The 19508-nt window shown below is 41.4% G+C and overlaps 2 protein-coding genes across 7 annotated transcripts in view; both read left to right on the forward strand.

Annotated features, from left to right (window-relative positions):
• LOC128703114 (UDP-glucosyltransferase 2-like) overlaps positions 1–19508 on the forward strand; it is a 238842-nt gene that overhangs the window by 174522 nt on the left and 44812 nt on the right. The gene's annotated exons all lie outside the window — the stretch shown is intronic.
• LOC128703249 (UDP-glycosyltransferase UGT5) overlaps positions 1–19508 on the forward strand; it is a 146334-nt gene that overhangs the window by 102712 nt on the left and 24114 nt on the right. For all 6 annotated transcript variants that reach the window (XM_070103503.1, XM_070103504.1, XM_070103506.1 and 3 more), the window contains one exon: positions 11712–11876. In XM_070103503.1, coding sequence (XP_069959604.1) covers positions 11712–11876 — 165 coding nt within the window. The remainder of the gene's footprint in view (positions 1–11711; positions 11877–19508) is intronic.

Here is a 19508-nt window from a genome sequence, read left to right on the forward strand (position 1 = left end):
ATATAGAGCACACCAAGACACAACATCACATACCTTCCTGAACGTCTCATGTTACCGAAGGTTGTCAACCACTGCCTCAACTCACATTTAAGTACACCCTGACCCTCGTCACTCTTTTGGCTCTGACTCGACTCCTTCACAGTCAGATGGCTGGTAGAGAGTACTCAGGCTCGCTGAGAGTTCACCACTGCAAAAACAACAAGGTCAGCACAAGACAAACACTATGTACAAAGTACGCACCATGCATCTACATGAAACATCTAGAGAGAGCATCAGCAACCACATTCTCTGGGCCTTTTATATATTTAACTTTCAAATTAAAAGGCTGTAGGAACAAAGCCCATCTTAAGAGTCTTTGATTGTGGTTTCTCATTCTTTGCAAAAACCTCAGAGGGTTATGGTCACTATACACTATTACAGGATGTGGGGATGCACTGATATAAACTTCAAATTTCTGCACAGCCAACACCGAAGCCAAAGCCTCTTTCTCTACAGTTGCATAACCACGTTGATGCTTTTTTAATTTGGCTGAATGGTAACAAACTGGCTGAAGGCTATCTCTCTCATCACCCTGCAACAACACTGCACCTACCCCTACATCACTAGCATCCACTTGTAGAGAGAAGGGGCATTCAAACTCAGGACTTTTCAAGATAGGAGCATTCCCTAATAACATTTTCACATTTTCAAAAGCCCTGTCACACTTGCTGTCCCAGTTGAATTGAACTTTGGGACTGGTCAAAGTTGTCAGTGGTGACGTTACCTGGGAGAGGTTGGGGCAGAATCATCTGTAATAACCCACCATGCCCAGGAACCTCATCACTGCCTTCCGATTCTGTGGTCTAGGAAAATTTATAATGGCCTCCACCTTAGCATGAATTGGGGCAACTTTTCCCTGACCAACTACATATCCTAAGAATTGTACACTGGCTTGGCCAAACTCACTTTTGCTCAAATTGATGGTTAGATTGGCTTGGGATAGACATTCAAACAACTTTTGCAATCTTACCAAGTGAGTTTCCCACTGGTTACTGAATACCACAATATCATCTAGATAGGCCCGCACACCATCCAACCCCCTTATGACAGTATTTATACGACGCTGGAAGGTGGCAGGAGCATTTTTTAACCCAAAAGGAAGAACATTATATTGAAATAACCCATCTGGAGTGACGAAGGCTGAAATTTCCTTGGCTCGCTGGGTGAGGGGTATCTGATAATACCCTTTAAGTAAGTCCAGTTTGCTCACAAACTTTGCCCCTCCCACAGCATCAATCACATCATCCATACGTGGCAAAGGGTAACCGTCAGCCTTCGTTACTTCATTTACTCTGCGATAGTCAGTGCACATACGCATAGATCCATCAGGTTTGGGAACCATCAGGCATGGAGATGCCCACTGACTCTCGCTAGGCACTACAAACTGGTTTTGAAGGAGGAATTTCACTTCTTCCTCCATGTGAAGTTGTTTTGTTGGGTTCATGCGGTAAGGAGCCTGCTTTATTGGAACAGCTTCCCCGACATCCACATCATGGGGAGGCAATTTACTTACTTTGGGTACATCCCCAAACAAATCTGGAAATTTTTGGAGTAACTGAACCAAGTCACAGGCTCCCTGTACACTGAGTCCCTTCATGTGTGCCAAGGGATTTTGCAAGATGGCTGAATTGCACAGCCTTACTTCTGTTGTTACAGGAAGTTTTTCAGTATCGTCACACTCAACTTGAATAGCGGCAACTCCTGCCCTAGAATGGTATTTTTTCAACCTGTTAATGTGCACAGTCCTTTCTGATTTGCGACGGCCAGGCATCTTAATTACATAATTGGGGCCAGACATGCCTGTGATGACAAAGGGTCCATCAAATCGTGCAGCCAAGGCATGTCCCGGAACCGGCTCCAAAGCTAACACTTCCTCTCCAACACTGAAGGAGCGAGGGGCTGCCCTTTGGTCGTACCGCTGCTTCATGGCCCTCTGACTAGCTTTGAGGTTGTTTGCTGCCATCTGTCTCGCCTGGTCCAATCGTTTCCTGAAAAAGAGAACATCTTCTGGCGGGGAAGCCTCATTTTCACCACCCAGCCAATGCTCCTTGAGAATAGTCAGTGGTCCCCTCACTGGATGACCATAGACAAGCTCGAAAGGGCTGAAACTGAGAGATTCTTGGGTGCTTTCCCGCACGGCAAACAAGAGAAAAGGGATACCCTCATCCCAATCACTAGTGTTATTCATACAATAAGCTCGCATCATTGTCTTAAGAGTTTGATGAAATCTCTCTACCACTCCCTGAGACTGAGGGTGATAGGCAGTTGAAAATTTGGGCTGTACATCTAACCCCTTTAACACATTCCTAAATAATTTCGAGGTAAAGTTAGACCCTTGATCTGTTTGTACCTCTCGAGGAAAGCCAACATGGGAAAAGAACTTCATCAAAGCCCTTAAGACCACTCGAGCTGTTATCTTGCTTAGAGGGATTGCTTCTGGGTACCTGGTAGTAGAGCAAATTATTGTTAGTAAATAATTATTTCCCATTCTGGTCCTTGGGAGTGGGCCAACGACATCCACTACCAGCTTGCTGAAGGGTTCACCGGGTGCTGAAATTGGCTGAAGGGGGACAGGTTTAATGCTTTGATTAGGTTTCCCTATAATTTGGCAGGCATGACAGGTCTTTATATAATCTCCCACCGTCTCCCACAGCCGAGGCCAGAAGAAGTGCCTGGAAACCCTGGATACTGTTTTAGCAATACCTAGGTGTCCACCCAGAGGTGTGTCATGCACTAAGCTAAGAACATGGTTTCTATAAGGCTCAGGCACCACGACCTGGTGACAAAAACTTGGCTCTCCTTCTACTGGTACTGCAACCGAAGGTGCCTTCTTCATGAGTATACCTTTCCTGAAATAGAAGCATTTATTTAAACGTAAAGATTCCTCCTCAGTCACAGCTGAGGCTCTGATCGACTTAAGTGTGTCATCACACCCCTGTGCAGCAATTAACTGCATCATAGTAGGCCCAATCTCCCTCACACTACTTCCTTGATCTCTGCACTGATTAGGCTCAACTCGGGTTGTGGTATCCTTTTCTTTAGTTGACTGCAGTTCAACCTCAGAAAATAGAGTTTCCAAACCTAAGTCCTCACCATCCTCATGAGAAATATAAGGATTACCCTTGGTATCCTGGTCATGAGACATACTTCTTGTGATGGCACCAACAGGGAAAAGGTCTGGCAGGGTCTCCCTAGCCTTCTTCTCCCAAACTTTGGGGCCTGGTTGCCCCCATACTAGTGGTTCTTCACTGTCTAACAAGCCCATCACATTATTCCCTAATAAGAGGTCGACCCCTTCGAAGGGAATTTCCTCTGAGATACCTACAGGGAGATGGCCAACTTGGTATGCAGATTCTACCCATAATTTGTGTACTGGTGTCCTTATGGTTGAACCCGTAATACCCTTCAATAATACATCTACTCCAGTATAGGTATCCTTAGACATTGGCAACACTCCAGCACGTAGCAAGGAGTAGGTGCTACATCCATCTCTCAAGGACACTATATTCTCAACCCTACCCACATCCTTATGCAAAGCAACTGTGGACTTACTAGAAAATACCTGCATCCTGGGGTCTAGACCCAAAGGTACCTCCTCACCTTGCTTTGAAGACCAAATACAGGCAACTGGATGTGTGTCTGCAGTTAGAGTCCTCTGGGGTGGTTCCTCCCTTTCCTGATCTCGCTGCCTTGACCAGCAAAACTTTTGTGTGTGTCCAGTTTTGTTACAGTAGTAACAGGCATAGCTCTTAAAGGTATTTTTACCATTTGGTGTAGGACTGGTACTGTTTACTCGAGGACCTGAAAAATTATCTGATTGTCTAGGTAAACTTTGAGCTCCAGCTGACTTACCTTTTCTTTCTATTTTAGAGGGTGCCTCAGCCTTCATTTGTCCCTGAAAATTCTTGTCCCACTTACCTTTATGACCATAGGACTTGGAATAAGGTTTAGAACGAGTGGGGAAATTTTCAGAAGGAGCATAACTGTTTTTACTTACCAATTCCCTGCGAGCCAAGAATCGGTCACCTAGATCCAGTGCTTTGGAAAGATTATCTGGGTTTTTGTCCTCTAAATATTATCTGAGGTCAACAGGGATTGTATTGTACAATTCCTCATGAACCATCAGATCTACTAATTTGTTATAGTCTTTATTAACTCCTTTAGAACAAACCCATTTCTTAAAAAGGAACAGTTTCTCATTCCCAAACTCAGTTAAGGTCTGCCCATCCCGAAATTTTTTATTTCTGAACTTTTGTCTATATTTCTCAGGTATCATTTGGTAGGCAAGCAATACTTCCTCTTTAATCTTATCATAATCAGAAAAATCTTGCCCCTCCAGAGTCTCTACTCTTTGGAATCCTTTACCTACAAGTTGTGTGCGAACTAGGGTAGCCCACTTCTGTTTGGGCCATCCTTGCTCCAAAGCAGTCTTCTCAAAAAAAGAAAAATACCTATCTGGGTCACTCTCTGTAAACTTAGGGACAAAATTTGCAACTTTAGTTATGTTAAAGTACTGCTCAGGCTCTTGTTCTGAACCTCCTAACCTTTGACGTTCTTTCTCCTTAGCTTTCATTAATTTCATTTCAGCCTCTAGTACAGCTAATTTCAGTCTCATTCTCTCCATTTCCATATCACCTGGAGTAGGTGATTCCTCATCTTCACTATTAACAGGCATGTTTACTGATGAATTATTACCTTCTTCCCTGAAGCCTAAAAAATCTGAAGACTCATCTTCTGACATAGTTTCATCTTTAAACACTTGCTTCCCTCTTACAGTATCAGTGGACAAAGTTTTCCCACAGGCACATAAAATAACACAAATTGAATGTAAACTATGCACATAGCACTTACCATAACCACAACAAAAATGTGTTACTCCCTTTCCCCCACCTTAGGAGAAAAACAACCTATAAACTAATATATGAAAACAACACTTCCACTGACCCACCTTGGTAAATCTTCTACCAGAAACATGCAACTGTTATTACCCCATACCAGCACATATAGTTCAAGAATGTTTTGAGTTATTTTAGCAGTCAAATAACTATCCCGGACAGGCCCCCATGTTACATTGGTATGTCTTATTTCTTGGATGGTAAGGTTCTCACTACATGTTCTAGTGTGGGGGTAGCTTTTACTTAATGGCCTTATTTGTCTAGGGGTAATACTTACATCATGGCTGATCATCTTGAGTGTCTCTGATACCCTTTCACCAGCCCTCTTCACAGGTTATGTAAACTACCACTATAAAAATATAACTGTATTCTCAATAGATATGTACAGAATATACAATCACAGCCTCCATTTTCAAAACAAAATCTACACACTCCATGCCTGTGCTCCACATGGTGTGTTGCAACAACTCTTGTCCTTCACTCTTCCTGACATAACTCTGGGCTAACCAGTGTTTTGACACACTTTAGTCACCCTGGGTATGGTGGCCACAACTTAAATTATAAACACTCACCCCTGGAGCACACATGATGCCCCAAAAGATAGAAGAAGGACCCAGAGATCCTGCCAGGTTGAATGTCAGCCACAGAGAGAGGGAGTCAGTGAGAGGGAGAGAGAGAGAGAGCCTGGCTAGCTCCTCCCACCAAAACAAAAGACTGTTGCCAAGCACAATTCTCCAGTTACCACAATTCTACCACCTCTTAACTTTACTTTTACAAAAAGAAATACAACTTTATAAACTACTTATTTAAATTGTGTGTTTATGTGTCTATAGTATAACCTATTATATTGAGAAAAATAGGTTTGACCCAGCTGCCTCTCAGTCATAAGGTTGATCAGTCCTTCTGACATTTAGAGCAAAGTTCCCATCAATTCAATATAATTAGGTATTCCAGAGTAACTGTTACTTATAAATACATGTTGGGTCCTATAGCCCCATAACAAGGGGTAAATGAAAATGGGGAGCCTTTAATTGAGCTATGTGTAGAAAGAGGTTTGGTAATAAGTAATACATATTTTATGAAGAAGAGGATAAATAAATATACAAGGTATGATGTAGCACGTAATGAAAGTAGTTTGTTAGATTATGTATTGGTGGATAAAAGGTTGATGGGTAGGCTCCAGGATGTACATGTTTATAGAGGGGCAACTGATATATCGCATCATTATTTAGTTGTAGCTACAGTTAGAGTAAGAGGTAGATGGGAAAAGAGGAAAATGGCAACAACAAGTAAGAGGGAGGTGAAAGTGAATAAACTAAGGGAGGAGGAAGTTCGGGTGAGATATAAGCAACTATTGGCAGAAAGGTGGGCTGGTGCAAGTATGAGTACTGGGGGGGGAGGGGTTGAAGAGGGTTGGAATAGTTTTAAAAATGCAGTATTAGAATGTGGGGCAGAAGTTTGTGGTTATAGGAGGGTGGGTGCAGGAGGAAAGAGGAGTGATTGGTGGAATGATGAAGTAAAGGGTGTGATGAAAGAGAAAAAGTTAGCTTATGAGAGGTTTTTACAAAGCAGAAGTGATATAAGAAGAGTAGAGTATATGGAGAGTAAAAGAAAGGTGAAGAGAGTGGTGAGAGAGTGCAAAAGGAGAGCAGATGATAGAGTGGGAGAGGCACTGTCAAGAAATTTTAATGAAAATAAGAAAAAAAATTGGAGTGAGTTAAACAAGTTAAGAAAGCCTAGGGAAAGTATGGATTTGTCAGTTAAAAACAGAGTAGGAGGGTTAGTAGGTGGGGAGAGGGAGGTATTGGGTAGATGGTTAGAATATTTTGATGAACTTTTAAATGTTGAGGAAGAAAGGAAGGCAGTAATTTCATGCTCTGGCCAGGGAGATATACTATCTTTTAGGAGTGAAGAAGAACAGGATGTGAGTGTGGGGGAGGTGCGTGAGGCATTACGTAGAATGAAAGGGAGTAAAGAAGCTGGAACTGACGGGATCATGACAGAAATGTTGAGAGCAGGGGGGGATATAGTGTTGGAGTGGTTCTTATTTTTGTTTAATAAATGTATGAAAGAAGGGAAGGTACCTAGGGATTGGCGGAGAGCATATATAGTCCCTTTATATAAAGGGAAGTGGGACAAAAGAGATTGTAAAAATTATAGAGGTATAAGTTTACTGAGTATACCAGGAAAGTGTACGGTAGGGTTATAATTGAAAGAATTAGAGGGAAGACAGAATGTAAGATTGCGGATGAGCAAGGAGGTTTCAGAGTGGGTAGGGGATGTGTAGATCAAGTGTTTACATTGAAGCATATGTGTGAACAATATTTAGATAAAGGTAGGGAAGATTTTATTGCATTTATGGAATTAGAAAAGGCATGTGATAGAATGGATAGGGAGAGCAATGTGGCAGATGTTGCAAGTATATGGAATAGGTGGTTACTAAATGCTGTGAAGAGTTTTTATGAGGGTAGTGAGGCTCAGGTTAGGGTGTGTAGAAGAGAGGGAGAATACTTCCTGGTAAAAGTAGGTCTTAGACAGGGGTGTGTAATGTCACCATGGTTGTTTGATATATTTATAGATGGAGTTGTAAAAAAAGTATATGCTAGGGTGTTTGGGAGAGGGGTGGGATTAAATTATGGGGAATCAAATACAAAATGGGAATTGACACAGTTGCTTTTTGCTGATGATACTGTGCTTATGGGAGATTCCAAAGAAAAATTGCAAAGGTTAGTGGTTGAGTGTGGGAGTGTGTGTAAAGGAAGAAAGTTGAAAGTGAACATAGAAAAAAGTAAGGTGATGAGGGTATCAAATGATTTAGATAAAGAAAACTTGGATATCAAATTGGGGAGGAGGAGTATAGAAGAAGTGAATGTTTTCAGATACTTGGGAGTTGACGTGTCGGCGGATGGGTTTATGAAGGAAGAGGTTAATCATAGAATTGATGAGGGAAAAAAGGTGAGTGGTGCATTGAGGTATATGTGGAGACAAAAAAATCTATGGAGGCAAAGGAGGGAATGTATGAAAGTATAGTAGTACCAACACTCTTATATGGATGTGAAGCTTGGGTGGTAAATGCAGCAGCGAGGAGACGGTTGGAGGCAGTGGAGATGTCCTGTCTAAGGGCAATGTGTGGTGTAAATATTATGCAGAAAATTCGGAGTGTGAAAATTAGGAGAAGGTGTGGAGTTAATAAAAGTATTAGTCAGAGGGCAGAAGATGGGTTTTTGAGGTGGTTTGGTCATTTAGAGAGAATGGATCAAAGTAGAATGACATGGAGAGCATTTAAATCTGTAGGGGAAGGAAGGCAGGGTAGGGGTCGTCCTCGAAAAGGTTGGAAGGAAGGGCTAAGTGAGGTTTTGTAGGCAAGGGGTTTGGACTTCCAGCAGGCTTGCGTGAGAGTGTTCGATAGGAGTGAATGGAGACGAATGGTATTTGGGACCTGACGATCTGTTGGAGTGTGAGCAGGGTAATATTTAGTGAAGAGATTCAGGGAAACCGGTTATTTTCATATAGTCGGACTTGAGTCTTGGAAATGGGAAGTACAATGCCTGCACTTTAAAGGAGGGGTTTGGGATATTGGCAGTTTGGAGGGATATGTTGTGTATCTTTATACGTATATGCTTCTAAACTGCTGTGTTCTGAACACCTCTGCAAAAACAGCGATTATGTGTGAGTGTAGTGAAAGATGATTAAAGTATTTTCTTTTTGAGAATTTTCTTAGGGTCACCCTGCCTCGGTGGGAGACGGCCGACTTGTATATATATATATATATATATATATATATATATATATATATATATATATATATATATATATATATATATATATATATATATGTATATATACATTATTGTAACCACAAACTAGTGTTATTGATCAATAACAACACTGCACGAGCCAAGGATTCGAACCCATGTTGTACTGGGATGCCTCATGGTAAGCGAGAATCACATGACGCTTTAAACCACAGGACCACCCAACCTTACAATGGGTTCGAATCCTTGGCTAGCGCAGTGTTGTTATTGATCAATACCACTCGTTCGTGGTTACAATAATATATAATTACTGCTCGTGAGGTTAGTACACCAAACTGGGATGAGAATGAAATTAGCTTAGAAGCTCCCACACCTCCGTATGCCCTCGGATGGTGGCCCAATAGCTAGCTGTGCTCTGGCTGCACCATTCTTGTAGGGGTGAGCGGTCCTGTGGTTCAAAGCGCCATGTGGTTCTAGCTTACCATGAGGCAGGCCAGTACAACATGGGTTCGAATCCTTGGCTAGCGCAGTGTTGTTATTGATATATATATATATATATATATATATATATATATATATATATATATATATATATAAGATAAGATAAGATTTCGTTCGGATTTTTAACCCGGGAGGGTTAGCCACCCAGGATAACCCAAGAAAGTCAGTGCGTCATCGAGGACTGTCTAACTTATTTCCATTGGGGTCCTTAATCTTGTCCCCCAGGATGCGACCCACACCAGTCGACTAACACCCAGGTACCTATTTGCTGCTAGGTGAACAGGACAACAGGTGTAAGGAAACGTGTCGAAATGTTTCCACCCGCCGGGAATCGAACCCGGGCCCTCCGTGTGTGAAGCGGGAGCTTTAGCCACCAGGCCACCTTTCCTCCGTAAGCCATGCGTGTCGTATGAGGCGACTTAAATGCCGGGAGCAATGGGCTAGTAACCCCTTCTCCTGTAAACATTTACTAAAAATCAGAAGAAGAAAAAATTTATGTAACTGGGATGCTTGAATGTGCGTGGATGTAGTGCGGATGACAAGAAACAGATGATTGCTGATGTTATGAATGAAAAGAAGTTGGATGTCCTGGCCCTAAGCGAAACAAAGCTGAAGGGGGTAGGGGAGTTTCAGTGGGGAGAAATAAATGGGATTAAGTCAGGAGTATCTGAGAGAGTTAGAGCTAAGGAAGGGGTAGCAATAGTGTTGAAGGACCAGTTATGGAAGAAGAAGAGGGAATGTAAATGTGTAAATTCAACGATTAAAATGAGGGTCGGATAAAAAAGTGTGTCATATTATGCGTGTATGCACCTGGAGAAGAGAGGAGTGTAGAGGAGAGAGAGAGATTTTGGGAGATGTTAGGCGAATGTATAAGAACCTTTGAACCAAGTGAGAGAGTAATTGTGGTAGGGGACCTGAATGCTAAAGTAGGAGAAACATTTAGAGAGGGTGTGGTAGGTAAGTTTGGGGTGCCAGGTGTAAATGATAATGGGAGCCCTTTGATTGAACTTTGTATAGAAAGGGGTTTAGTTATAGGTAATACATATTTTAAGAAAAAGAGGATAAATAGTATACAAGATATGATGTAGGGCGTAATGACAGTAATTTGTTGGATTATGTAATGGTAGATAGAAGACTGTTGAGTAGACTTCAGGATGTACATGTTTATAGAGGGGCCACCGATATATCAGATCACTTTCTAGTTGTAACTACAGTGAGAGTAAAAGGTAGATGGGATACAAGGAGAATAGAAGCAGCAAGTAAGAGACAGGTGAAGGTGTATAAACTAAAACAGGAGGCAGTTAGGGTAAGATATAAACAACTATTGGAGGAAAGATGAGCTAGTGAGAGTATAGGCAATGTGGTAGAAGATGTACGGGGTAGGTTTAAGAATGTAGTGTTACTGTGTTCAGCAAAAGTTTGTGGTTACAGGAAAGTGGGTGCGGGAGGGAAGAAAAGCGATTTGTGGAATAATGATGTAAAGAGAGTGGAAATGGAGAAAAAGTTAGCATATGAGAGGTTTTTACAAAGTAGAAGTGATGCAAGGAGGGAAGAGAGAAGAAGAGAGGTTAAGAGAGTGGTGCAGCAATGTAAAAAGAGAGCAAATGAGAGAGTGGGTGAGATGTTAAAAACAAATTTTGTTGAAAATAAGAAAAAGTTTTGGAGTGAGATTAACAAGTTAAGGAAGCCTAGAGAACAAATGGATTTGTCAGTTAAAAATAGGAGAGGAGAGTTATTAAATGGAGAGTTAGAGGTATTGGGAAGATGGAGGGAATATTTTGAGGAATTGTTAAATGTTGATGAAGATAGGGAAGCTGTGATTTCGTGTATAGGGCAAGGAGGAATAACATCTTGTAGGAGTGAGGATGAGCCAGTTGTGAGTGTGGGGGAAGTTCGTGAGGCAGTAGGTAAAATGAAAGGGGGTAAGGCAGCCGGGATTGATGGGGTAAAGATAGAAATGTTACAGGCAGGTAGGGAGTATAGTTTTGGTGCTATTATTTAATAAATGTATGGAAGAGGGATTGGCAGAGATCATGCATAGCTCCTTTGTATAAAGGCAAAGGGGATAAAAGAGAGTGTAAAAATTATTGTGAATAAATCTGTTGAGTATACCTGGTGAAGTGTATGGTAGAGTTATTATTTAAAAAATTAAAAGTAAGACAGAGAGTAGGATAGTAGATGAACAAGGAGGCTTTAGGAAAGGTAGGGAGAGTGTAGACCAAGGTGAAACATATAGGTGAACAGTATTTAGATAAGGGTAAAGAGGTTTTTGTGGCTTTTATGGATTTGGATATGACAGGTTGGATAGGGGGGCAATGTGGCAGATGTTGCAGGTGTATGGTATAGGAGGTAGGTTACTGAAAGCAGTGAAGAGTTTTTACGAGGATAGTGAGACTCAGGTTGGAGTACGTAGCAGAGAGGGAGATTATATATATCAAGCTAATGGAGGTTTTTAAATTCTTTGAAAAATGTAGTTTCCTCCTTGTATTATATTTAATAAATTACTGGTGTTATTGGTCAGATCTCAGTACAGTTCCCGGAGCTGCCGCCGTTGTTGGAGTTAGAGAGGAACATGAGTCTAGCACTGATGAACACACACTTTAGCATCGGTATACCACTGCCTCTCCTGCCCTCACAGGTGGAGGTGGGCGCCATGCACTGTCGCCCTGGTAACCCTCTGCCTCAGGTGAGTTGTCCTGACCACCTAAGACAGTTGTCCTGACTACCTAAGATAGTTGTCCTGACTACCTAAGATAGTTGTCCTGATTACCTAAGATAGTTGTCCTGACTACCTAAGATAGTTGTCCTGACTACCTAAGATAGTTGTCCTGAGTACCTAAAATAGTTTTCCTGACTACCTAAGATAGTTGTCCTGACTACCTAAGATAGTTGTCGTGAGTACCTAAGATAGTTATCCTGAGTACCTAAGATAGTTGTCCTGACTACATAACATAGTTGTCCTGACTACCTAAGATAGTTGTCCTGAGTACCTAAGATAGTTGTCCTGACTCCCTAAGATAGTTGTCCTGACTGCCTAAGATAGCTGTCCTGAGTACCTAAGATAGTTGTCTTGACTACCTGAGATAGTTGTCCTGAGTACCTAAGATAGTTGTCCTGAGTACCTAAGATAGTTGTAATAAAGTTGGTAGAATTACCGACAATATGTAAAGTAAAAGGACACAAGTGCAACTAATGTGACATTTATTGTGGCAACGTTTCGCTCTCCAGGAGCTTTATCAAGCCATTACAAACAAATCATGGACACAGAGGGTATATAAAGGCTCTGAGGTGCAATACTAGTGAGGTACCATTTCGATGTTCACTAGTGGTAGTAGCAGTAGTAGTAGTAGTAGTAGTAGTAGTAGTAGTAGTAACAAAAATAATACAATATGGAAGAGCAAATAATTTGTACATGAGTAAAAGGATATAAAAGCTATTACTTGGGTAACATAAAAATAGGTTGGACAAATATAGGCTGGAAAGAGGCAGGTTTTTTTCGGTGTTCACTCTCTGTAATGTGCTTTGTGTAGTATAACAGGAGAGACTATGTGATGGCAGGGTTTACTGTTTTCAGGAGGATTCTTGCTAAGACTTCGGAGATGGTGAAGCTGCCGTTGTTTTGTTTAATTGTATTCGAAACAGCGATCAGTGCTGATTCAAGGCACTTGCGTGTGAGGAAATTAGTTTCTTTGATCACTAATTGGGCGTCTCTGAATTTCATGATTGGTGGAATTTCGGTGTTGTACACAGGCGTTGTTTAAGTTGTCGTTCCTACATGCGTAAATGTGTTCATTGAGGCGGGTGTCGAGGTTTCTTGCTGTTTCACCTACGTAGATCTTGTCACAGCCTCCACAGGGTATAGTGTAAACTCCTGCATTGACTGGTTCGTGGTGCTTGGGTTTTGTCCTGGTTAGATCCTTTATTGAAGTGGTAGAAGCGATGGCGACTCTGGTGTTAGCTTGTGAAAGTACTTTTGAGACGTTTAGTGCAACCTGGCTGTTGGGAAGAATTATAACTTTGTTGGGAGCGGTGTTGATGCGTGGAGAATTGATGATCTGAAGAGCTCTTTTCTTGCAGTCTTTGATGAAAAAAGAAGGAAATTGTAACTCAGTGAATGTTTGGTGAATGTAAGTACATTCCTCGTCAAGAAACTCAGGATTACAAATTCAGTATGCTCTTAGGAAAAACCCGATGATGATGCCTCTTTTGGTCTTGGTATCTTGACTTGAATAGAAGTGTGTGAGATCATTTTTATTGGTGGGTTTCCGATAAACTTGAAATCTTAGGTTGTTGTCTACTTTGTGAATGAGGACGTCGAGGAAAGGTAACTTGTCATTGGACTCTTCTTCTAGTGTAAATTGGATCGCTGGTTCAACTGCGTTGAGCCTTGCCTGAAGATCCCGTACATCAAAACGTTTTGGAGTTATTACGAGGACATCGTCCACGTAACGTAACCAAGTGACGCTTGAAGGGATGATGTTGGCGAAGTGTTCGGACTCTAGGTGTTCCATGTATAAGTTGGCTAGGACGGCACTTATTGGGGACCCCATTCCCATGCCGTAGGTTTGTTTGTAGAGCTTGTTATTGAAAGAAAAACAATTGAAGTTAACACAGAGTTCAATCAAGTCAACAAAATCTCCGGGAGGTAAAGGAAGATTAAGGTCCTGGTTGACTTTACGTCGTAGAACCTCGATGGCTTTTTTGGTAGGTACTTTTGTGAAGAGGGAAGTCACATCCAAACTGCTTAGTTTCTTGTTACGGATGGAGAGGTTACGGATGCGGTTGAGAAGGTCGCCTGAGTGTTTAAGATGAGCGGGGCTGATGGTCCCCAGAAGGCAGGAAAGATGTTTGGCAAGAACTCCGGCTAGTTTGTGTGGAGCACTGCCTATCCCTGACGTGATTGGTCTGAGAGGAATATTGTGTTTATGGTTCTTGGGTAAACCATACATGTGTGCTGGTTTAGGGTTGCTTGGTAACAAGTACAGAAGTTTCTTCCCTTCTCTAGTGCGTTTGAGTATTTGTCTGCTTTTGTATAGAAAGTCTTTGGTGAGCGTCTCCCACTGTTGAGTGCTGATAGGTTCGTATGTAGATTGATCATTCAAAAGGTCCATCACAGCTATCGCAACAGACACAACTTCCTACAAGATTGCCTGGCAGAGAAGGTGATCCCTAAGTCTACTCCTGCACAACTCTCCAACTCCAAGCACCCATTCTCTCCAGCTACCCAAGCTTACTTAACTGAATGTGCCGAAGAACTTTCTAACATCGCTAAGGAAACCTTTGAAACTGCAAGGAATATGAGGGCCAATCTTCAGATTGACCAACACACTGCTGAGCATATTCTCAGCACAGTCACCACAGCTAACCTCCAACAGAAGATCAAACTCAATCGGAAACTTCAGTACCTCTGCACTAACAGTCGATGGAAGGAAATGGGACGCGAATCCCTGATAAACAACTTATCGTCACGCACCTTAACCGACTACGAGAAACAAGCACTGAGTCTGGGACTCAAATTTACCACCAACATACGCAAACCTAACTATCAACTCAATCTTGTTACCAGGAACCATAGACACAGTGACAGCAACTTCCAGAAGGGTTATATACAGGGCCTTCTCACTGCAGCTTTATGTGAACCTTCTTCTTCTAATCTTCCTAGAAGATACATCACTGCCCTTAAGGACCTCGCCAACGACCCCAACATTATCGTCACCACCGCCGACAAAGGAGGTGGAGTCGTCATACTCAACACCAGTGACTACAACACTAAAATTATGGACCTTTTGAATGATCAATCTACATTCGAACCCATCAGCACTCAACAGTGGGAGACGCTCACCAAAGACTTTCTATACAAAACCAGACAAATACTCAAACGCACTAGAGAAGGGAAGAAACTTCTGTACTTGTTACAAGCAACCCTAAACCAGCACACATGTATGGTTTACCCAAGACCCATAAACACAATATTCCTCTCAGACCAATCACGTCAGGAATAGGCAGTGCTCCACACAAACTAGCCGGAGTTCTTGCCAAACATCTTTCCTGCCTTCTGTGGACCATCAGCCCCGCTCATCTTAAACACTCAGGCGACCTTCTCAACCGCATCCGTAACCTCTCCATCCGTAACAAGAAACTAAGCAGTTTGGATGTGACTTCCCTCTTCACAAAAGTACCTACCAAAAAAGCCATCGAGGTTCTACGACGTAAAGTCAACCAGGACCTTAATCTTCCTTTACCTCCCGGAGATTTTGTTGACTTGATTGAACTCTGTGTTAACTTCAACTGTTTTTCTTTCAATAACAAGCTCTACTAACAAACCTACGGCATGGGAATGGGGTCCCCTATAAGTGCCGTCCTAGCCAACTTATACATGGAACACCTAGAGTCCGAACACTTCGCCAACATCATCCCTTCAAGCGTCACTTGGTTACGTTACGTGGACGATGTCCTCGTAATAACTCCAAAACGTTTTGATGTACGGGATCTTCAGGCAAGGCTCAACGCAGTTGAACCAGCGATTCAGTTTACACTAGAAGAAGAGTCCAATGACAAGTTACCTTTCCTCGACGTCCTCATTCACAAAGTAGACAACAACCTAAGATTTCAAGTTTATCGGAAACCCACCAATAAAAATGATCTCACACACTTCTATTCAAGTCAAGATACCAAGACCAAAAGAGGCATCATCATCGGGTTTTCCCTAAGAGCATACCGAATTTGTAATCCTGAGTTTCTTGACGAGGAATGTACTTACATTCACCAAACATTCACTGAGTTACAATTTCCTTCTTTTTCATCAAAGACTGCAAGAAAAGAGCTCTTCAGATCATCAATTCTCCACGCATCAACACCGCTCCCAACAAAGTTATAATTCTTCCCAACAGCCAGGTTGCACTAAACGTCTCAAAAGTACTTTCACAAGCTAACACCAGAGTCGCCATCGCTTCTACCACTTCAATAAAGGATCTAACCAGGACAAAACCCAAGCACCACGAACCAGTCAATGCAGGAGTTTACACTATACCATGTGGAGGCTGTGACAAGATCTACGTAGGTGAAACAGCAAGAAACCTCGACACCCGCCTCAATGAACACATTTACGCATGTAGGAACGACAACTTAAACAACGCCTGTGTACAACACCGAAATTCCACCAATCATCTCATGAAATTCAGAGACGCCCAATTAGTGATCAAAGAAACTAATTTCCTCACACGCAAGTGCCTTGAATCAGCACTGATCGCTGTTTCGAATACAATTAAACAAAACAACGGCAGCTTCACCATCTCCGAAGTCTTAGCAAGAATCCTCCTGAAAACAGTAAACCCTGCCATCACACAGTCTCTCCTGTTATACTACACAAAGCACAGAGAGTGAACACCGAAAAAAACCTGCCTCTTTGTCCAACCTATTTTTATGTTACCCAAGTAATAGCTTTTATATCCTTTTACTCATGTACAAATTATTTGCTCTTCCATATTGTATTATTTTTGTTACTACTACTACTACTACTACTACTACTACTACTACTACTACCACTAGTGAACATCGAAATGGTACCTCACTAGTATTGCACCTCAGAGCCTTTATATACCCTCTGTGTCCATGTATTGTTTGTAATGGCTTGATAAAGCTCCTGGAGAGCGAAACGTTGCCACAATAAATGTCACATTAGTTGCACTTGTGTCCTTTTACTTTACCTAAGATAGTTGTCCTGAGTACCTAAGATAGTTGCCCTGACTACCTAAGATAGTTGTCCTGACTACCTAAGATAGTTGTCCTGACTACCTAAGATAGTTGTCCTGAGTACCTAAGATAATTGTCCTGACTACCTAAGATAGTTGTCTTGAGTACCTAAGATAGTTGTCCTGAGTACCTAAGATAGTTGTCCTGACTACCTAAGATAGTTGTCCTGATTACCTAAGATAGTTGTCCTGACTACCTAAGACAGTTGTCCTGACTACCTAAGATAGTTGTCCTGACTACCTAAGATAGTTGTCCTGACTACCTAAGATAGTTGTCCTGACTACCTAAGATAGTTGTCCTGAGTACCTAAGATAGTTGTCCTGACTACCTAAGATAGTTTTCCAGAGTACCTAAGATAGTTGTCCTGACTGCCTGAGATAGTTCTCCTGACTACCTGGCCCATGACACTTGTCACTTCTGCTGACCACATATCTTCACCATCTTCAAGGGACTTTGATGAATGTGTAGTTATGTGTAAAGGTTTTATGGTTTATTATATATTTTATCAGTGATATTTCGTCAAGTTGATATTTCGTCAAGTGTGACTAGTCAATGGTCTCGGTTGGACCGAAACGTCGTCATTAGGTTTTTTCTCCTATGTGCGGGTGATTTGTGTATTGTTCCAGTCACAGTATTGTGCCGTTTTGTTCTTCGTCATGGTATAAAACCATTCATTTACAAATGGTATAAAAAGCACTTATATGTGGAAGATGCTTGAGTCAGAAATGATCCTTCTAATGTGAATTTCAGCATCAACTAAGACCAATGAACGCATGATGCTCTACCAGTGATTCTTCCATCACCTGATTACTGCATTTAATTATGCTCTTCCACCTAACCTACTAAACTGAGATGACAGCACACGAGTAGGTCAAGAGGTATTCGCTACTCTTTGTTATTAGTCTTCTTTGCAAGGCTGATAATGATCCAGCCTTTATGTGCGGGTTATTTGTGTATTGTTTTAGTCACTTTAGATCATTTGTTACGCTTGTGTCCTTTTACCTAACATAATGGTAACACTGCATAATACACAGAAGCCACTACTCACATATGTGAGAGCGACAGGAATAGGAGAAAGTGTCTTGCCTCTGCCACTATCCAGGAGTTGGAAACCATTTAGCAAAACTATATTGGCTTTACAGTTGAACAACTGGTTGCCCATAATATCCTAGTTCGTGTGTTCCATCATGTGCAGGACGTCCTAACATCATATATCATTGTGTGACCATAGATAATAATACCTCACCAGTTCGCCTTATCAACATTGGTGTTCTTCATGGAAGCATCCTTGGTACTCTACTATTTCTTATCTGAATCAGTGATCTTTGTGATTCCTCAGATGTACCTGTTTTGTTTGCTGATGATACCACTTTTGTCATCTCCCAATCAGATACGATTTTCTTCAACAACTTATAACGACGAACTCGTATAGATATCCATCTGTATGATAACCAGTAAACTCACTGTTATTATTGACAAGACCTTCTATATGGTGTTTGTGAACAAAGATGAGAATTTACTATTTATCATACAGGTAAATGAATCACTGAGAGTCAAGAAGGGAATTTCTTAGTTTAACTCCTTGACCGCAATTAAAAATTAAACACATTCATCCTGCGCATATCTAAGAAGATTTCCTAAGCTGTGGACATTTTTTTCTAAAATATGTGACGAACCAAGCATCACTGTTCACTCTCTAATCCATCCCTACTTCATGATATCTGTACCTTGGGACCTACAGTTACAACCAATAGTGAATTATCATTCAGAGATGTTCCAGGCTGGACACACTTCGACTTTTCAAAAAATAAAATCAACTTAATGGACAAATCTACTCTTTTGCGCATACAATAAGTCCAGATAATCTACACAAATATAACCCAGGACTTGAAGTACTTCTGAGAGAGCTACAATAGAACGTAAAAAAATAAAACAAGAAACAAAGACTTACTCGAAGTCTCACATGGCAAGACTCATTCTTTGTTTACCTGGAGTTTACTTGAAGAGGGTTTCGGGGGTCAGCGCCCCCGCAGCTCGGTCTGAGACCAGGCCTCATGGTGGATCAGGGCCTGATCAACCAGGCTGTTACTGCTGGCCACACGCAAACTGACGCACGAACCACTGCCCGGCTGGTCAGGTACTGATTTTAGGTGCCTGTGATAACTTAAAATGAGCACAAATATTGTAAATGCATCTTATTACCTTGAAATGATTTTTGATAATCAAGGATTTGTCTATTATAAACTACCCATCACGTTATATTTTCATCATTCACACTCATACTTTACTCTCTCTATTTTTTGCTACTTTCAGTTCTTGTATTTTCTGTTTCTTTCGTTATTGTCCCTACCATATAACTACTGTTGAAACAATGTCCGATGTATTTTATTTATTTTAGTACAACTTACATATATTATATTGTGTGTATATATATATATATATATATATATATATATATATATATATATATATATATATATATACAACTTTCTTTTTTGGAGCCTCTCTATGTGCTTTGAAGAAGGATGGGGGAATCAGACCCATTGCTGTTGGTAACACTTTTCGC

Source organism: Cherax quadricarinatus, chromosome 85, assembly GCF_038502225.1.
Source record: "Cherax quadricarinatus isolate ZL_2023a chromosome 85, ASM3850222v1, whole genome shotgun sequence".
In the NCBI taxonomy this organism is placed as follows: domain Eukaryota; kingdom Metazoa; phylum Arthropoda; class Malacostraca; order Decapoda; family Parastacidae; genus Cherax; species Cherax quadricarinatus.